Source organism: Saccopteryx bilineata, chromosome 12, assembly GCF_036850765.1.
Source record: "Saccopteryx bilineata isolate mSacBil1 chromosome 12, mSacBil1_pri_phased_curated, whole genome shotgun sequence".
NCBI classification, from domain to species: Eukaryota; Metazoa; Chordata; class Mammalia; order Chiroptera; family Emballonuridae; genus Saccopteryx; species Saccopteryx bilineata.
Window position 1 is genome coordinate 7,967,514 of NC_089501.1, and position 19,250 is coordinate 7,986,763.

General features: G+C 41.6%; 1 protein-coding gene across 4 annotated transcripts in view; it reads right to left on the minus strand.

The window, feature by feature from the left end:
* REV3L (REV3 like, DNA directed polymerase zeta catalytic subunit) overlaps window positions 1-19,250 on the minus strand; it is a 187,195-nt gene that overhangs the window by 10,274 nt on the left and 157,671 nt on the right. For all 4 annotated transcript variants that reach the window (XM_066247758.1, XM_066247757.1, XM_066247759.1 and 1 more), the window contains 5 exons: window positions 15,053-15,162; window positions 9,796-9,910; window positions 2,382-2,519; window positions 1,369-1,559; window positions 116-362 (listed from right to left, as the gene is read on the minus strand). In XM_066247758.1, the coding sequence (XP_066103855.1) occupies window positions 116-362; window positions 1,369-1,559; window positions 2,382-2,519; window positions 9,796-9,910; window positions 15,053-15,162 (801 nt within the window). The remainder of the gene's footprint in view (window positions 1-115; window positions 363-1,368; window positions 1,560-2,381; window positions 2,520-9,795; window positions 9,911-15,052; window positions 15,163-19,250) is intronic.

The window sequence follows — 19,250 nt, forward strand, 5'->3', positions numbered from 1 at the left end:
GATGACAGTATCTGATTTGCCTCTCACAGCACATAAATAAAACATTTACTTTTACTGGAAATTTTAAGTGAATTCTCTGTATAGTCACCGCTCAGGTACTATTTAGTAGACTTACCCTTGGTAATTCATGATACCAGCTGAAGACATCAATACCAATGAGTGAGAAGACTCTTGCCAGGGGTGGAAGGATTTGCTTGGTGATATAGTAAGTGGCATTCAACCTCAGAGTTGGGTCCTGCAGGACTTCTACTGGGCGTCTTACCAGCTGGATAAGTGGTACTCCAGGGGACCCATAAATGATCACATATGGCACTCGTTCCCCAACTCGAGGCTCAGAGCGCCGATCATAAGTAAGCATTTTCCTATTTAAACCCAAATAAAATATGCATTCAAAGACTGTCATGGAAGGCACCTTTCCAGAAAATTAAATGAGAATTAAACAATAATGAAACAATAAGACATCTACTGAGTGAAATAAGTAAATCAGAAAAAGCTAAGAACTGTATGATTTCACACATGGGGGATATAAAACTGAGACTTGGGGACAGATAAAAGTGAAGTGGTTACCGGAGGAGGGGGCAGAGTAGGGAGGCAGAGGGAAGGGGGGTGTAAGAGGGACAAGTATAAGATGATGGAAAATGATCTGACTTTGGGTGATGGGTATACGATATAACCAACAGTTCAAATGCTATAGAAATGTTTACCTGAAACCTATGTACTCTTATTGATCAATGTCACCCTGTTAAAGCTCATTTTCTAAAAAAAAAAAAAATCTACAAGGGGTGCCTTTGAGTTAGAGTCACAACCTTTTTGAGAACTATATACATTTCACTTAGCTGGCACCAAGTGGATATGCTGTGAGAGTTTAAAACTTACTCTGTCAATCACTGCCAGCTGGAAGACAGTAGAGCTGGTGGGTATCAACTAGCCTAAAAATGTTTTCTATCCCCTAGGAATAAGAACTAAAAATCATAAATCTAACAATGAAAGATTAGAGAACATTTAGCTCGTTAGATAATCTGGTTAGAATGATAGCATGTAAGTGCTTTGCTAGATCAGTATTAAGGATTTCCTACTGATTCTGATGTGAGAAACAATGACTCAGGCACCATTCCAGGTTACAATTTCACTGAATTTAGTTACCCAAAGGGAGCCCAGAAGAGGAGTTCTGAGCTCTTTCTTCCTCCTCAGAGCTCCCAAGTACTGGGGAACATCCATTCACCTTTAGTGAGGCTTCATGTGGGCAGGTGAAGAAACAACTGTGTGTCTGTGCCTATGGACAAGGTGTCTTCATCTATTCTAAACGTTCAGAATCACAGGGCTACGTTTGCTAAGTATTGAGAGTTGTACTGTTGTGTACATCATTACCTTGTAAGTTCAAGGGCAGGCACACAAGCTCCAGGTTTATAAGAGAAACTTCCTCTGTATTCCTTGGCAAAGATAAAGTCCTGTATGCTGGCCTTTCCTTCCAAAAGCTTCATACACTGTCGCTGAACATACTGTTTAATCAAACTTATATCTCTTGTTTCAAATAGCAGCTTCAGAGAACGCTCAAGTATCTTTAAAATAAAAAAGGTATATGCTCATAGATAAAACATCCTCTAGTATGTCATCATTGTTATATTTTCAATTATGGAACCACTAGATTACTTAATCTATTTAAACAACCTAGATAAATAAATTATTAGAAATTGGGAAATATTTTGGATACTTTATATAGCTTGCTATTTCTAAAAATACTTTTATGTTGTTTGGGAAAAATCATATTGGAATGACAGGCAAATGAAACATTTGCTATGTGATGAGCAACATGAAACATTTATGTTTTCGCCCTGGCCGGCTGGCTCCGAGGTAGAGCGTCGGCCCAGCGTGTGGCAGTCCCAGGTTCAATTCCTGACCAGGGCACACAGGAGAAGCACCCATCTGCTTCTCCACCCTCTCCCTTTCCTCTCTCTCTATCTCTCTCTTCCCCTCCTGCAGCCAAGGCTCCACTGGAGCAAAATTGGTCCAGGTGCTGAGGATGGCTCCGTAGCCTCTGCCTCAGGCGCTAGAATGGCTCCAGCAGAAATGGAGCAACATCTCAGATGAGCAGAGCATTTCCCCCTGGTGGGCATGCCAGGTGGATCCCTGTTGGGCACATGTGGGAATCTGTCTGACTGCCTCCCTGCTTCTAACTTTGGAAAAATACAAATAAATAAATAAAATAAAGACTAAAATCAAATAAGTTGTTTTATTAGAAATGAATTCTTAAAAATCATTTAGTTCTTATTATAGTTATAGTCATATAGGCTGTAGTTCCTCCATGTTGATGTGTGCTTAATGATTTTCACCAAATTACTTAGCCACTTATTTCTTAAAGATGAAAACAAGATAAAACTTACCTTAGAAACAGCAGGGCAGGAATCTCTTCTGACTGTTTCTATTCCTTTTGCATCAAATACTGGGTCCTTTTGATCCAATGTTTCATACATGTAACCCACATACCTCTTTTTTGTTTGTAGAACACAGGGCAAATATACCTGTCATGAAATCAACAAAAATGTCTCAGTAAGCCTTTTCCCCTACATGAATATCTTATTTTTATGTCTTTTTCCTTTTTTAACCAATGTCAACCATAGGAAAATTCTACATATGGCTTAGGGCTCAACAAACTCATGATGGAATACTTGGAGGTGAAAGCACCACAATGAGCCGTCTTCACGTCTTTATCACTCACTCCTTGACTTGTACTATCAATTTTGCTCTACCTCAACTGATACTGCTTTCTCAAAAGTCATCAATCCCATATTTCTAAACAATTAAAAATTACTTTAGGTAATACCTACACATGTATTTAAAGTGGATTTCTAACAGATAGCTTAAAATAGTAAGAAGTTATGAGAATATATAATAAAAAATCCTGGTTCCCCCAAACTTCTACTTTAACCTGTTACTGATTTCCTGTATATCCTTCCAGAGATATTCTATGCAAATACATGTATTTATACATATAATGGTAGCTTACTATATATATCATTCTGCACTTTGCATATTTCATTTAATAATTTATCTTGGAGAGAGCAGTCCATTATGTGAGGGTATCACAATTTATGTAGCCAGTTACCTACTATGGGCCATTTAGAATGTTTCCAATCTTTTGGAATTATAAATAATATTCCAACAACCTTGCATGGATTAATTCATAGGCAAATTTACTGAAAGGAATTCCTAGATCAATGGGTGTGTACCCTCTCCCTTTTCTTAAGTTACCAAATTGATCCTTTCTTTGGCCCCCCAAGCTTTATTAATAATCACATTAAATGTAAATGGTCTAAACATCCCCCAAAAAGGGAAGAAATGATCATATTGGATCTAATCAAATAGTGAGGTTCAACTATAAGCTATCTACTAGAAATCCATTTTAAATACAACACAAAAAGGTTAAAAATAAAAAATGGAAAAAGATAAACATGCTAACACTAATCAAAAGAAAGCCGGAGTTGCTATTTAATATCAAAAAGATTTCAGGACAAGAAATATTATAAAAGATAAAAGTATAATGCACCAAGAAGATACATAATCGTATATGCACCTAATAAGAAAACATCAAAATGTATGAAATAGAAACTGACAGAACTAAAAGAAAAATACTAAATCCATGATTATACTTGGAGATTTTAATACCTCTCTTTATTTTTTTCCCTGTTTCTCACAGCTTTTATTGAGCAGAGGAAAAAAATTCTGTATAAGAACAAAGGCAACAGGATTACAGGGGAGGAAAGTCAGGTGATAAAAAGAAACAATGAATGAATAAGGGACTTTCTGCTGAGTGAAGAAAGGGCTAGTATGGGTCACAACATTCTTTCTGTTTTCTTTTTTGTTGTTGTTTTTTCTTTCGTATTTTTCTGAAGTTGGAAACAGGAAGGCAGTCAGACTCCCACATGCGCCCGACCAGGATCCACCTGGCATGCCCACCAGGGGGCAATGATCTGCCCATCTGGAACATTGCTCTGTTGCGACCAGAGTCATTCTAGCACCTGAGGCAGAGGCCATGGAGCCATCCTCAGTGCCCGGGCCATCTTTGTGCCAATGGAGCCTCAGCTGCGGGAGGGGAAGAGAGAGACAGAGAGGAAGAAGAGGGGGAAGGGTGGAGAAGCAGATAGGCGCTTCTCTTGTGTGCCATGGCCAGGAATTAAACCTGGGACTCCTGCATGCCAGGCTGACACTCTACCACTGAGCCAACCAGCCAGGGCCCTTTAATATCTCTCTTAACAATTGACATAAAATTAGAACATAGAAGACTTCAACAACATTACCTACTGAAGTGACATTTCTTTTTTTTTTTTTTACAGAGACAGAGTCAGAGAGAGGGATAGACAGGGACAGACAGGAACGGAGAGATGAGAAGCATCAATCATCAGTTTTTCGTTGCGACACCTTAGTTGTTCATTGATTGCTTTCTCATATGTGCCTTGACCGTGGGCCTTCAGCAGACGGAGTAACCCCTTGCTCGAGCCAGCAACCTTGGGCTCAAGCTGGTGAGCTTTTGCTCAAACCAGATAAGCCTGCATTCAAGCTGGCAACCTCAGGGTCTAGAACCTGGGTCCTTCTGCATCCCAGTCTGACGCTCTATCCACTGCGCCATCACCTGGTCAGGCTGAAGGGACATTTATAGAACATTCTACCCAATAACCAGAATACACATGGCTATTCAAGGTTACATGAGGACATTTACTAAGACAGACCATATGCTGGACCAAATAATAAATTTCAAATTCACAAAGCAGTGAAATCATAGAGTATGTTTTTTTTTTTTTATCACAATGGAATTAGAAATAATAAAAAGGTTTCTGGAATATCCTTAAATATGTGGAACTTAACACACTTCTAAATAACCTACGGGTCTTATCACCGAAGTAAATGAAAAAAATAATAAAAATATTAAAATTTGAAGCTAAAGCAGTGTTTAGAGGTAAATTTATATCTTTAAATGTTTATATTAAAAGTATTTGTTTGAAACCAATGTTTGAAAGTTTCTGAATTAAGAAGACAGGACAAGAAAAGCAATCTAAACTCAAAGTAAGTATACGGAAGAAAATAAAGAGGAAAAATTAATGATATAGTTCTCTAAAAAGTTCAATAAATGGATAAACCTCTAGTTGGAATGATCAAGGAGAAAAAGAAAATTATTAATATCAAAAGTGGAAGAAAGGATGTCACTAAAAATCTTATTGTTATCAAAATCACAAGAAACTATAAATAATTCATGTCCATATGTCAAACTTAGGAGAAATGGAGAAATTACTTGACAACCACAAGTTATCAAAACTGGCATAAGAAAACCTGAATAACTCAATATATGTGAAAGGTTTAATTTGTGATCCCACCTCCAATAAAATTTCTGGATCAGATGGCTTCACTGGTAAGTTCTATCAATCTTTAAGAAAGAATTGTACTAATTTATATACTTTTTCTTTCAGAAAATAGAAGAGGGAACACTTCCAACTCATTTTATGAGGCCAATCTGTTTTTCTTTTCATCCCCAAAGCAAAGACAATACAAGAAAAAAAAACTATAGACTAATATTTATCCTGAACAAAAGCATCACAATTCTTAACAAATGTTTGTTTTCATTGAGAAACTTTGCAGTTATTGCTTTTATGTTTAGGTCTATGACCCATTTCAGGTAAATTTTCATATCTAGTGTTATTTTCTTTTTTTTTTTTTTTTCTGAAGCTGGAAACAGGGAGAGACAGTCAGACAGACTCCCGCATGCGCCCGACCGGGATCCACCCGGCACGCCCACCAGGGCGGTGCTCTGCCCCCCAGGGGGCGATGCTCTGCCCATCCTGGGCGTCGCCATATTGCGACCAGAGCCACTCTAGCGCCTGAGGCAGAGGCCACAGAGCCATGCCCAGCGCCCGGGCCATCTTTGCTCCAATGGAGCCTTGGCTGCGGGAGGGGAAGAGAGAGACAGTGAGGAAAGCGCGGCGGAGGGGTGGAGAAGCAAATGGGCGCTTCTCCTATGTGCCCTGGCCGGGAATCGAACCCGGGTCCTCCGCACGCTAGGCCGACGCTCTACCGCTGAGCCAACCGGCCAGGGCTAGTGTTATTTTCTAAGTACTCTATGCTCTTCACTTTGCCACAGCACCACAAACATACTTCTACCACAGCACTCATTACCACTGTTTTCTTACTCTCGCCCCCCAACTCCCAATTACAGGGCTCACTCTTGCCTGACCAGGCAGTGGCGCAATGGATAGAGTATTGGAGTGGGACACAGAGGACCCAGGTTTGAAACCCCAGGTTGCTGGCTTGAGCACAGGCTCACCAGCTTGAGCATGGGATCACAGACATGACCCCATGGTCGCTGGCTTGAGCCCAAACGTCGCTGGCTTGAAGCCCAAGGTCACTGGCATGAGCCCAAGATTGCTGGCTTAAACAAGGGGTCACTCACTCTGCTGTAGCCCCCTGGTCAAGGCACATATGAGAAAACAATCAATGAACAACTAGGTGCCGCAACAAAGAATTGATGCTTCTCATCTCTCTCCCTTCCTATCTGTCTATCCCTATCTGTCTGTCTCTGTCAAAAAAATAAAAATAAAAGGCTCACTCTTCATTCAGGCAGATACCATATCCAAGTTTTCTCTGAATCTCTTCTAGCATGATTCTTTTTTCTTCTTCTTTTCCAAGTGAAAGGAGGGAAGACAGGGAGATAGACACCTGCATGTGCCATGACCGGGATACACCCGGCAACCCCTGTCTGGGGCAGATGCTCTGCCCATCTGGAGCCATGCTATTTTCAGTGCCTGAGACAAAGGTTACATGGAGCCACCCTCAGCGCTTGGGGCCAATGTGTTCGAACCAATCAAGACACGGCTGTAGGAGGAGAAAAGGGAGAAAGGGAGAGAGAGAGAGAAAGAGAGAGGGAGGGAGGGAGGGAGAGAGGGAGAAAGGAGGGGTGGAGAAGCAGATGGTAGCTTCTCCTATGTGCCCTGACCAGGAATTGAACCTGTGACTTCCACATGCTGGGCCGATGCTCTACCACTGAGACAACTGGCTAGGGCTTCTTCTAGCATAATTCTTACTTCAGAGTAGGTACATGATAAACACTGGGAGCCATCTTTGACTCTTTTCTTCCTCTTTTATCCTTCTTACACCAGTTCTCCTAACTAAATCAACTACTTCTAACTTCTACTCATTCTTCTTTCTCAGTATCTCTTGTCCTTTATTTTTGTCAGTTCATCTCACTAACTAGCTCAGGCTGTGCAGGCTGCGAGAGGTATCCTGTTTTATTCTCTTTCCAATCCCTCTCCTATACTCATATGATGCCACTCCTACCCAAAATAGCTATCCCTAAATCATGCTCTTGTTTGATAAACTTTCCCCAATAAAGTTTAAACACTTTACCTCAGCATTCAAAACACTCTACAATCTGGTTTTAATTTTATTTTTCCAGACGTTTCTCCTGCTAATTCATATTCCCACATTGAGCTTTTCCAACTCCACACCCTTTTTTACATGCTATTTTTTTCTATGAGAATGATTGCAGCCTATGGCTTCTTACTGAAATTCTAACCACTTTCCGAAACACAGTACATAATTACTTCCTACAGAGAGTGTCCCCATCCAGCCAGGAGGACAAAATACCTTTGTACTCTTATAGTGCTTAGGACAGTGGTCCTCAAAATGTGCGCCAGGGCACACTGGTGTGCCCTATGGTATTCCAGAGAAATATGTGCCTGTTGGGGACCAAAAAACCAACAGCATTTCTGGAGTTTAGATTTTTGGGGGACAGAGGTGTGGGGAACTGGCTGTAAGATGACAGTCTGCCCAACCCCCAACCTCACTTGCCTGATTAGGTTGCAAAAGGCTGTTAAGCTGTGGTGCTGGATTGTTTACACTACCCACCACCATGTTCCCCGGAAAGACTGGAGGCAAGTTTCTTCTATCCTTTGTTGGTGTCAAGTTAAGATGATATGTATGGTGGGGGTTTTCTGCACTCCATGCAATTAAGAGTGAAAAGAAAGGAATTCTTCAATGTATTGACGAGGAAATGAGAGTTTGCTTTTCAAATATATGCCCAAACATTGAAGAAATTGCTAGGACACATCAGGCTCATGTTTCTCATAAACACAAGAATGATAAAAACACATTTGTGCCGAGACCTGTCAAATTTACTAAATCTTGGCCCTGGCCGGTTGGCTCAACGGTAGAGCGTCGGCCTGGCGTGCGGGGGACCCGGGTTTGATTCCCAGCCAGGGCACACAGGAGAAGCGCCCATTTGCTTCTCCACCACCCCTCCCTCCTTCCTCTCTGTCTCTCTCTTCCCCTCCCGCAGCCAAGGCTCCATTGGAACAAAGATAGCCCGGGCGCTAGGGATGGCTCCTTGGCCTCTGCCCCAGGCGCTAGAGTGGCTCTGGTCGTGGCAGAGCAACGCCCCGGAGGGGCAGAGCGTCATCCTTGGTGGGCGTGCCGGGTGGATCCCGGTCGGGCACATGCGGGAGTCTGACTGTCTCTCCCTGTTTCCAGCTTCAGAAAAATACAAAAAAAAAAAAAAAAAAAAATTACTAAATCTTACTAAGAATGTATCTATATATATGAAAAGATAACTTTTTTGTCATTTATTTTTTTACCTCTTTTTTATGAATTCTAAAAAGCATAACAAAAAATGTAACATAAAAATGTTTTTTAATGTCAGAATAAATTTAATTTTGTCATATTTATTTCATTTAATTACCAAATTACCATAAAAGCAGCTTGGACTTGATATTTTTCTTCTTTAATATTTGACTCAATTATTATAACATATTTCTCAAAAATTTGTATATAGGGTGCCTACAATTATTTGTAGGATTTTAAATGCACCCTGACTTCAAAAAGTTTAAGAACCACTGGCTTACGGTACCTGCTCTTATGAGCTGCTATAGTTTACAATAAAAGGAATCATTTATATACACTTCTAATCTTTCCTTTTAGATTACTGTCTCTTATAAGGCAGGACTGTGTTGTAGGCTTCTTTGCATTCCACACCCCTCCTAGCTATGTATCTTTTATATAGAAAGAACTAAATACATATTTCATATCTAAAGTAAAGTAAAAATAGTCAAAGGTCCTTCTGGCAGAGTATATTTTTCAAAGAAATAATATCTCCCATTCCACCTGGTCTTTGTACAATGTGACTCTAACATTCTTTCCATTAACTGTAGATAGGATATGATGCTATGTGACTCTGAGACTAGGTCACAGAAAGCAGAACAGCTTTCGTCTGTTCCTCTTTGGGAGTTCATCATCCACGTGAACTCAGCCATCATGCTGAGGAAGAACAAGTAGCCCCAGGGAAAGGCCACGTGTAGGTGTTACAGCTGGCAGCCCTAGCTGATGTCCCAAGCAGTAGCCAGCATCAACCCCAGACATGACAGTGAACATGCCTCAGGTGAGTTCAGTCCTAGGCTTAGGCTGGGTCCCCTCCAGCCTCTTAGGTTTTCTCAGCTGATGACTTAGACACAGTGGAGCAGGATATGCCATCCCTGCTGCAACCTTTCTGAATTCCTGAGTCATAAAATCTGTCAGCATAATTAAACAGTGGTTGTTTCACACCATTACATTTTGGGTGGTCTGTTACACAGCAATAGTTAACTGAAACAATATTTTCATTTCTTTATGTAAAGGCATTACTTAAATGATTTGAGAAAATTATAACACTTTAATAGACCTGTATACTGTTACTGATTCTGAAAATATATTGAACAAATCAGAAAAGTCTAGAAGCTATGTGAATTTTATATGTTATCATTAGTGTTACATTTTTCTTACCTTTTCAAACTTCAATTTCACAGGTTTTGGATTGGTAGCAGTTACAGCTTCAGCAATTTCCTGACCAATCTTAAAGGACTGTTCCTTAGTAGCTCCTTTTAGTAGCACAAACATACTAGAGGGTTAAAAATAGAGTAGGGTAAGGAGGAAGTCATTGTAAGAAACAAGTTTCACCAAGAGTAACTTTCCTAACACACTGTTTAATACTAAAGAACCTCCCTAAACACACACATTCGTCCAATATTAAGTTGCTTCCTAAGTACTCTGGTTTTATCACACTTTCCTTATGCATCATGGTATATCTTGTTACAACTCAATATCTAATATTGCTAGTTCAGTTACACAGAGACCAACTCAGTTATCACAGCTGCCAATAAGGTCCTGGGTCATTCCTAGACATTTATGGATTTGTATGACACACAACTAGGTCAAATCGTAAAATAAGAGAAAATATGAGTATAAAGAAATAGAAAATGTCTTTGTGAAGTAGAAGAAAATTTTTCTAGAACCACCCAACCTAAAAAAGGCACACATATTATTTTGTAATACGTTTTTGAATACTTACAAAACATAAAAGGACACAAAGAAGAAAATAGCCATCAATATCATCTTACCATTCAGATAAAAGATACTCCAAACCTTTTATGTACATCTGTAAATCTTTTCTCATTTGGGGTCATAGATCATATACTATTTGGTAACGTTCTCCTTCATTTAATGGTATATTGTGAACATCTCCCATGTCATACTTAGTTCCTTTATATTATTTTAACAGTTGCACTGTCTTTCAATGTATGGATATATAGTAGTATAATTTAACCAAACTCCTATCACTGAAAATTTAGGTCATTAAAAATGTTTTCTAATATTTCATATATAATTGGTACACCTGATTGTAATCTTAGAATGAATTTCTATAAGTGAAATTCCCTTTTTTTTCTAAATTAAGTGAGAGGCGGAGAGGCAGAGAGGTAGACAAATAGACTCTCACACATGCCCCAACCAGGATCCACCTGGCAAGCCCCCTACAGGGCGATGCTCTGCCCATCTGGGGCTGCTGCTCCATTGCTTGGCAACTAAGCTATTTCAGCACCTGAGGTGAGGCCATGGAGCCATCCTCAGTGCCTGGGGCCAACTTGCTCGAACTATTCAAGCCATGGCTGCAGGAGGAAGAGAGAGAGAGAGAGAGAGAGAGAGAAAGAGAGAGACGGGGGGGGGGGGATGAGGAGGGGGGAGAAGCAGATGGCTGCTTCTCCTGTGTGCCCTAACTTGGGACTTCCACACACTGGGCTGATAAAACTGAAGCTGGAAACAGGGAGAGACAGTCAGACAGACTCCCGCATGCGCCCGACCGGGATCCACCCGGCACGCCCACCAGGGGCGGTGCTCTGCCCCCCAGGGGGTGATGCTCTGCCCATCCTGGGCGTCGCCATATTGCGACCAGAGCCACTCTAGCGCCTGAGGCAGAGGCCACAGAGCCATGCCCAGCGCCCGGGCCATCTTTGCTCCAATGGAGCCTTGGCTGCGGGAGGGGAAGAGAGAGACAGAGAGGAAAGCGCGGCGGAGGGGTGGAGAAGCAAATGAGCACTTCTCCTATGTGCCCTGGCCGGGAATCGAACCCGGGTCCTCCGCACGCTAGGCCGACGCTCTACCGCTGAGCCAACCGGCCAGGGCTGAAAAAACTGTTTTCTTAAAATTTCATGGTAAATGGTGTACACTAAAAATATTTTTTGAAAGATACTGTCAAACTGAATTCCAGAAAGATTATTCCTGAGGTAGGATCCCACCAACAACACATGCAAGTCGAGAAAAGAATTTCTAATATGGATAAAAAATACTCAAAAGTAACATAAAAAAATGTATTGGTCATTTTTTCCTAATATAATCCAGTTAACTTTAAAACAGCACTTTAGCCCTGGCCGGTTGGCTCAGCGGTAGAGCGTCGGCCTGGCGTACGGGGGACCCGGGTTCGATTCCCGGCCAGGGCACACAGGAGAAGCGCCCATTTGCTTCTTCACCCCCCCCCCTTCCTCTCTGTCTCTCTCTTCCCCTCCTGCAGCCAAGGCTCCATTGGAGCAAAGATGGCCCGGGCGCTGGGGATGGCTCCTTGGCCTCTGCCCCAGGCGCTACAGTGGCTCTGGTCGTGGCAGAGCGATGCTGTGGAGGGGCAGGGCATCGCCCCCTGGTGGGCAGAGCGTCGCCCCTGGTGGGCGTGCCGGGTGGATCCCGGTCGGGCGCATGCGGGAGTCTGTCTGACTGTCTCTCCCCGTTTCCAACTTCAGAAAAATACAAAAAAAACCCCCCAAAACAAAACAAAACAAAACAAACAGCACTTTACATTTCAGTATACACTGCAATCTGAGATTAACAGAAATAATGGCTAATAAATCTTTAATTCGAGAGATAAAGTTGATTCTCACTTATAATTGTAGTATAAATACATCAAATATGTAGTAGAAATGAACAATATCTTGAAATATGACACCTGGCAGTAGCTCCGTAGATAGAGCACTGATCTGGTGTATGGATATCTGGGGTTTGTTTCCTGGTCAGAGCACACAGGAGAAGTGACTATCTGCTCCCCCCCTTCTCTTTTCCCTCTCGCAGCCAGTGGCTCAATTGGTTCAAGCGTGGCCCTGGTTAGTCTGAGAGTGTGTTGGCCTCAGATGCTAAAAATAGCTTGTATTTGAGCATCAGCCCCAGACAGGGTTGCTGGGTGGATCCTAGTTGGGGCACATGTGGGAGTCTGCCTCTCTCTCCTCCTCTTATCTTAAAATAAAAAAAAATATATGACTTTAAGATTTTTGTTTCTAGTCTTGGAGCCAAATAAACCAACCTTTTCTTTTTTTTTTTTTTTTTCCTTTTAAGTGCAGAGGAAGGGAGATAGTGAGACAGACTCCTGCATGTGCCCCAACTGGAATCCACCCGGCAACCCCCATCTAGAGCCAATGCTTAAATCAACCGAACTATCCTCAGTGCCCAGGGCCGACACTTGCACCAGCTGAGCCACTGGCTGCGGGAAGAGGGGAGAGAGAAAGGGGAGGCGGGGGGGGGGGGGGAGAAACAGATGGTTGCATCTCCTGTGTACCCTGACGGGGAATCGAACCTGGGACATCTATACACCAGGCCAATGCTCTATCCACTGAGCCAACCAGCCAGGGCCCAATCTTAAAAGTGTTTTTATATTGGACTTGACTCTCCTTTGGTTTCTTTCTTTTTTTTTTTTTTTGTATTTTTCTGAAGCTGGAAACGGGGAGAGATAGTCAGACAGACTCCCGCATGCACCCGACCGGGATCCACCCGGCATGCCCACCAGGGGCGATGCTCTGCCCCTCCGGGGCGTCGCTCTGCTGCGACCAGAGCCACTCTAGTGCCTGGGGCAGAGGCCAAGGAGCCATCCCCAGCGCCTGGGCAATCTCCGCTCCAATGGAGCCTCGGCTGCGGGAGGGGAAGAGAGAGACAGAGAGGAAGGAGGGGGCAGGGGTGGAGAAGCAAATGTGTGCCCTGGCTGGGAATCTCCTATGTGCCCTGGCTGGGAATCGTCCTTTGGTTTCTTTAGAAAAGTTCTTTCTCTGCCAATACTGGAGGTAGTACTTGTTTTAGAGTCTGATAGGAAAAGCTGAAGAAAAGGAGTATTTAATATTCAATATTAGTTAAGGTCTTCAATGATATCAATCTGAGTTAATTTTAATATACATTAAGGCAGAACAAACAGGCCTTAGATAGTTATTTATAATATTTTCTCTTAAGATCCATCTGATATTATACCAGTATAGCCTTATTTTAAAAAATAATGTATAATATTTATTTTTGAAAACTTATTTTTAACCACAGATTTTGAGGCTTAGTAAAAAGTTAACTATTCACAGCTTTGGCAATTTTCAAAAACAGTTTATATATATATATATATTTAAATTTAAATTCAAAGAGATGTAGCTATATGAGAAATTATTCACATTAATAAGGGGTGATGGGTGTGCCCTGGCTAGTTAGCTCAGTTGGTTAAGAGTGTTGTCCTGAGCCTGACCTGTGGTGGTGCACTGGATAAAGTGTCGACCAGGAATGCTGAGGTTGCTGGTTCAAACCCTGGGTTTGCCTGGTCAAAGCACATATAGGAACTACTAAGAGTTGATGCTTCCCACTTCTCCTCCCTCTTTCTTTTTTTCTTTCTCTCCACTCCCCACCGTCCCATCTAAAAATCAACAAATTAAACAAACAAAAAAAAAGTGTTTTCCTGAAACAACAAGTTGTGGGTCTGCAGGTTCGATCCCTGGTCAGGGCACACACAGGAAGTAACCAATGAATGCACAACTGAGTGGAACAAATGAATGCTTCCCTTGGTTAGTTAGAGTGTTGTACTGGAACATGGAGGTTGCTGGTTCAATTCATCAGAAAGAGCAAATACAGGAGCAGCTCGATGTTCCTGTCTCTTTCCCTGCCTCTCTCAAAAAGAAAAAAAAGAAGGGAGGCCGGTGATGGGCACATAATGCAATCAAAGTTCAAATGCTATAGAAATTTTTACTTGAAACCTATGTACTCTTATTAATCAATGTCACCCTATTAAATTTAATTTCTTAAAAAAAAATAAAAACCTGTTTCTTTAGGCCCTGGCCAGTTGGTTCAGTGGTAGAGCGTCGGCCTGGCATGTGGGAGTCCCAGGTTCGATTCCCGGCCAGGGCTCACAGGAGAGACGCCCATCTCCACCCCACCCCCCTCCTTCCTCTCTCTCTCTTCCCCTCCCGCAGCCAAGGCTCCATTGGAGCAAAGTTGGCCCGGGTGCTGAGGATGGCTCCATGGCTTCTGCTTCAGGCACTAGAATGGCTCTAGTTGCAATGGAGCAACGCCCCAGATGGGCAGAGCATCACCCCCTGGTGGGCGTGCCGGGTGGATCCCGGTCGGGTGCATGCGGGAGTCTGTCTGACTGCCTCCCCGTTTCCAACTTCAGAAAAATACAAAAAAAAAAGCATGTTTCTTTAAATGATTAGACTCCTGTTACAGTTTTTACAGATCACTATCACTTCGCTGCCTGGAGGGATGCCATGGGAATCCCCACAGTCTTTTTGCTCAGGACACTTAAATTTTTTCTTTCTTTGGATAAATAAGGACCTGATCTAACTCTGATAATAAAATCATAAGAACCAGAAAGGACTTAGGCAGAACTCTGTTTTAGGAAGTGTTACCCTTAGGCCATTCTAAGCACTGAAATGAATATCGGAAGAGATATAAAAAGACAACTACAAAACAGAAAGTTCATTACCTGTCAGTATCACCATACACAACCCTAGCACCCCATTTCTTGGTGTCATTCACCAGTTTAATAGCTCGTTCCAAGGTCTCCCTGGCTTTGTGAACAATACTATCACCAACCTGTTGGTAAAAACACATTGGAAAGAATTTTTTAACATGGGTTAGTAAAGTCAATTAACATGTAATACTTAATTTTAATCACTAAACATTTCTAAAAATAAAGGGAAAAGAATATAAAAAAAGAAACCAAATAGTCATCAGTGTCAGAATTCTGTCTACAAGAACTCAAGAAGAAAATGAGACGAAGAATTTAAAAGAAGGAGCCCATCAACGTGCAGACTTGAGGTAGTATGTTAGTAAGTATAGGGGACTGCACTTTCACTAGGTACACAGCTCCATTCGATTCCTGGAAGAACAAATCTTGTTTATTCAAGGAATTTTAAAATATGCCTTTATTACCAATCAGGCAGGAAATTACTCTGTGGATATGCATGGGTGTGTGTATGTGCAGCTTTCAAAATTTTGTTGGAATGTTATGATGATTTCTTTCAGTATCATTAAAGTTAATGCTGAATTGAAATCTCAGTTATCTGTTACATAATTTTTAGATAATACTAAAACAAGGAAAAGTGTATATATATGATTGGGAAATATATTACAAGTATTCAATTTAAATCAAGTAGGCAGGTATATTAGTCTAACAGCAGTTCTTTCATTGGTAAGTGGTGAGTTTTTTGTGTGTTCGTGTTTGTGTGTGTGGCAGAGACAGAGAGAGGGACAGATAGGGACACACAGACAGGAAGGGAGAGAGATAAGCAATATCAATTCTTCTTAGCGGGTTCCTTAGTTGTCCATTGATTGATTTCTCCTATGTGCCTTGACCAGGGGGCTACAGCAGACCGAATGACCCCTTGCTCGAGCCAGCGACCTTAGGCTCAAGCTGGTGACCTTGGGGTCTTGAACCCGGGTCGTCCGCGTCCCAGTCCGATACTCTATCCACTGTGCCACCACCTGGTCAAGCGGTAAGTGGTGAGTTTTAACAACAATCGTGGCATAAGATGACACAGTATACAGGATTGCTGCTTCATTTATTAAACTCATTAATCTAAGAATTGTGCCCATCAGCACAAATGGAGCACTGCTTTTTAGAATTTTAAAGTAAGAATTATGTACGTTTTCTCTCATGTTAAGCAGAAAACATTATAATGATCCTTCCCCTTTCGTTGTAAGAAGAATTAAATGTATAATTAAATAGTATTAAAAAGGATGTTTGAAGTTGCTTTATAAAGAAAATATTAAGTATATGAACAAAGGAATAAATTTAAAAAAACCTATAGCAGAAACTTAAAGGTCTCTCTTGAGACCCTTGGTGCATTAAAAAAACTTGAAAATGTCAACTATAATCTAATACATTTAAAAAGTCATGTTATCTAATTGAATTTAAGTTTTGTTTTTTTATTTTTTTGGTGACAGAGACAGAAAGGGACAGATAGGGACAGGCAGACAGGAAGGGAGAGAGATGAGAAGCATTAATTCTGTTGTGGCACCTTAGTTGTTCATTGATTGCTTTTTTTTTTTTTGATTGCTTTCTCATATGTGCCTTGACCGGGGGGCTACAGCAGAGCAAATGACCCCTTGCTCAAGCCAGCGACCTCGAGGTTTCGAACCTGGGTCCTCTGTGTCCCAGTTTGATGCTCTATCCTCTGCACCCCCGTGTAGTCAGGCTGAAATTAAAGTTTTAATAAAATATTTAATCTTTCATCTGTTGCTACTTTCAAACAAGATACACTTTAAAATATGTGATGGCAAATAGTGGATAGGTAAGCCATCTAGGGTCAGAGTCAAATATACTGTTAAGATACATGCAGATAATGATCATAAATGTCTGCCTCCTGCTCTGACCCACTTAGTTAAACCTGGAAGAGTCAGAATTCTTGCAGCTACTCTTGAAGATCATGCAGTGTGAAGGATTCAGTGGCATGAGGGTGAGGGGGAAGGAGAGAGGGAAGGGAGAAAGAGTGGTAATTATAACTGAATCTGATGCTTTGTGTCATTATTTCTAATTTGGAAAATATTAGTCCAGTACAGAGCTAAGAGACTGTATTGGTTTCACAATTTAGACAATGGTTGGGATGCTGAAAAGTCATGATAAGAAAAATATTTAAAGAAAACTTCTTTGAAAAGAAATAGAGCGCAGGCCCTGGCCAGTTGGTTCAGTGGTAGAACACTGACCCAGCGTGGGGAAGTCCCAGGTTCAATTTCCAGAGAGGGCACATAGGAGAGGCAACCATCTGCTTCCCTCCCCTTTTTTTCTCTCTCTCTCCCACAGCCAAGACTCTATTGATTCAGGTGCATTGGCCTTGGGCGCTGAGGATGCCTCTGTAGAGCTCCCACCTCAGGTGCTAAAAAAATAGCTTGGTTACGAGCATGGCCCAGATGGGCACAGCCTTGGCCCTAGACAGAGTTGCTAGGAGGGTCCTGGGCACATGCAGAAGTCTGTCTCTGTATGTCTCCTCTTCTCACTTAAAAAAATAAAACAAAAGATGGAGTATACCCTGACCAGGTGGTGATACATGGCTAGATCACTGATCCAGGATGCTAAGGACCCAGGTTCGAGATCCCGAGGTGGCCAGCTTAAGCTTGGGCTCACCAGCTTGAGCACAGGATCATAGACATGACCCCATGGTCACTGGCTTGAAGTCCAAGGTTGCTGGCTTGAGCAAGAGGTCATTGGCTCAGCTGCAGCCCTCCCCCCCATCAAGGCACATATTAGAAAGCAATCAATGAACAACTAAAGTGCTGCAACAATAAACTGATGCTTCTCATTGCTCTCCCTTCCTGTCTCTCTTGCAAAAACAGAAGAGTATTTATTTTATTTTCACTTATTCCTTCTCTGATATTCTTTATTCTTTATGTAGATCTGAGTTTCTGTCTCTCTAAAGAAAGTATTTCTTACAAGGCAGGTCTACTTCTAACAAATTCCTTTAACTCTTGTTTGTCTGACAACATCTTCATTTCTCCTTTACTTTTTGACCAGGGGTAGTCAACCTTTTTATACCTACCGCCCACTTTTGTATCTCTGTTAGTAGTAAAATTTTCTAACCGCCCACTGGTTCCACAGTAGTGGTGATTTATAAAGTAGGGAAGCAACTTTACTTTATAAAATTTATAAAACAGAGTTATAGCAAGTTAAAGCATATAATACTAATTACTTACCAAGTACTTTATGTTGGATTTTCGCTAAGTTTGGCAGAATAAATCTTTATAAAACAACTTATTATAGTTAAATCTATCTTTTTATTTATACTTTGGTTGCTCCGCTACCGCCCACCATGAAAGCTGGAACGCCCACTAGTGGGTGGCAGGGACCAGGTTGACTACCACTGATTTTGACCAATAATTTTGCAGGGTACAAAATTCTAGGTTGGAGAATTTTTTTCTTAATACTACATATTTTCCTCAAGTTTTTCTTTTGTATGGTTTCTGAGAAAAAGTTGAATGTAGTTCTTATCTTTGCTTCTCTATAGGTAAGGTGTTTTAATCCTCTGGCTTCTTTCAGGATTTTAAATTAATTTTAATAAATATAATTCAAGATCATATTTGTTGATTTTCTGTGTTATAAAATGATATCCCTAGGCTTAGGGGTTTTTTTTGTTTGCTTTGGGGGGGGCATTTATCTTGCTTGGTATTCTCTGAAGTTTTTTTTTTTTTTACAGAGACAGAGAGAGAGTCAGAGAGAGGGATAAATAGGGACAGACAGACAGGAACGAAGAAAGATGAGAAGCATCAATCATCAGTTTTTCATTGCCACACCTTAGTTGTTCATTGATTGCTTTCTCACATGTGCCTTGACCGTGGGCCTTCAGCAGACCGAGTAACCCCTTGCTCAAGCCAGTGACCTTGGGCCCAAGCTGGTGAGTTTTGCTTAAACCAGATGAGCCCGTGCTCAAGCTGGCGACCTCGGGGTCTTGAACCTGGGTCCTCCACATCCCAGTCCGACGTTCTAAGCACTGCGCCACTGCCTGGTCAGGCTCTGAAGTTCTTGTATCTGTGGTTTGCTGTCTAACATTAATTTGGGGAAATTCTCAATGTGGTTTTTTCTGTTCTTTTTTCTCTTTCCTCTTCTGGAATTTCTATTACATGTATGTTATACCTTCTGTAGTTGTCCCACAGCTTTAGGACATGCTGCTTCTTTTTTTGTTCTGTTT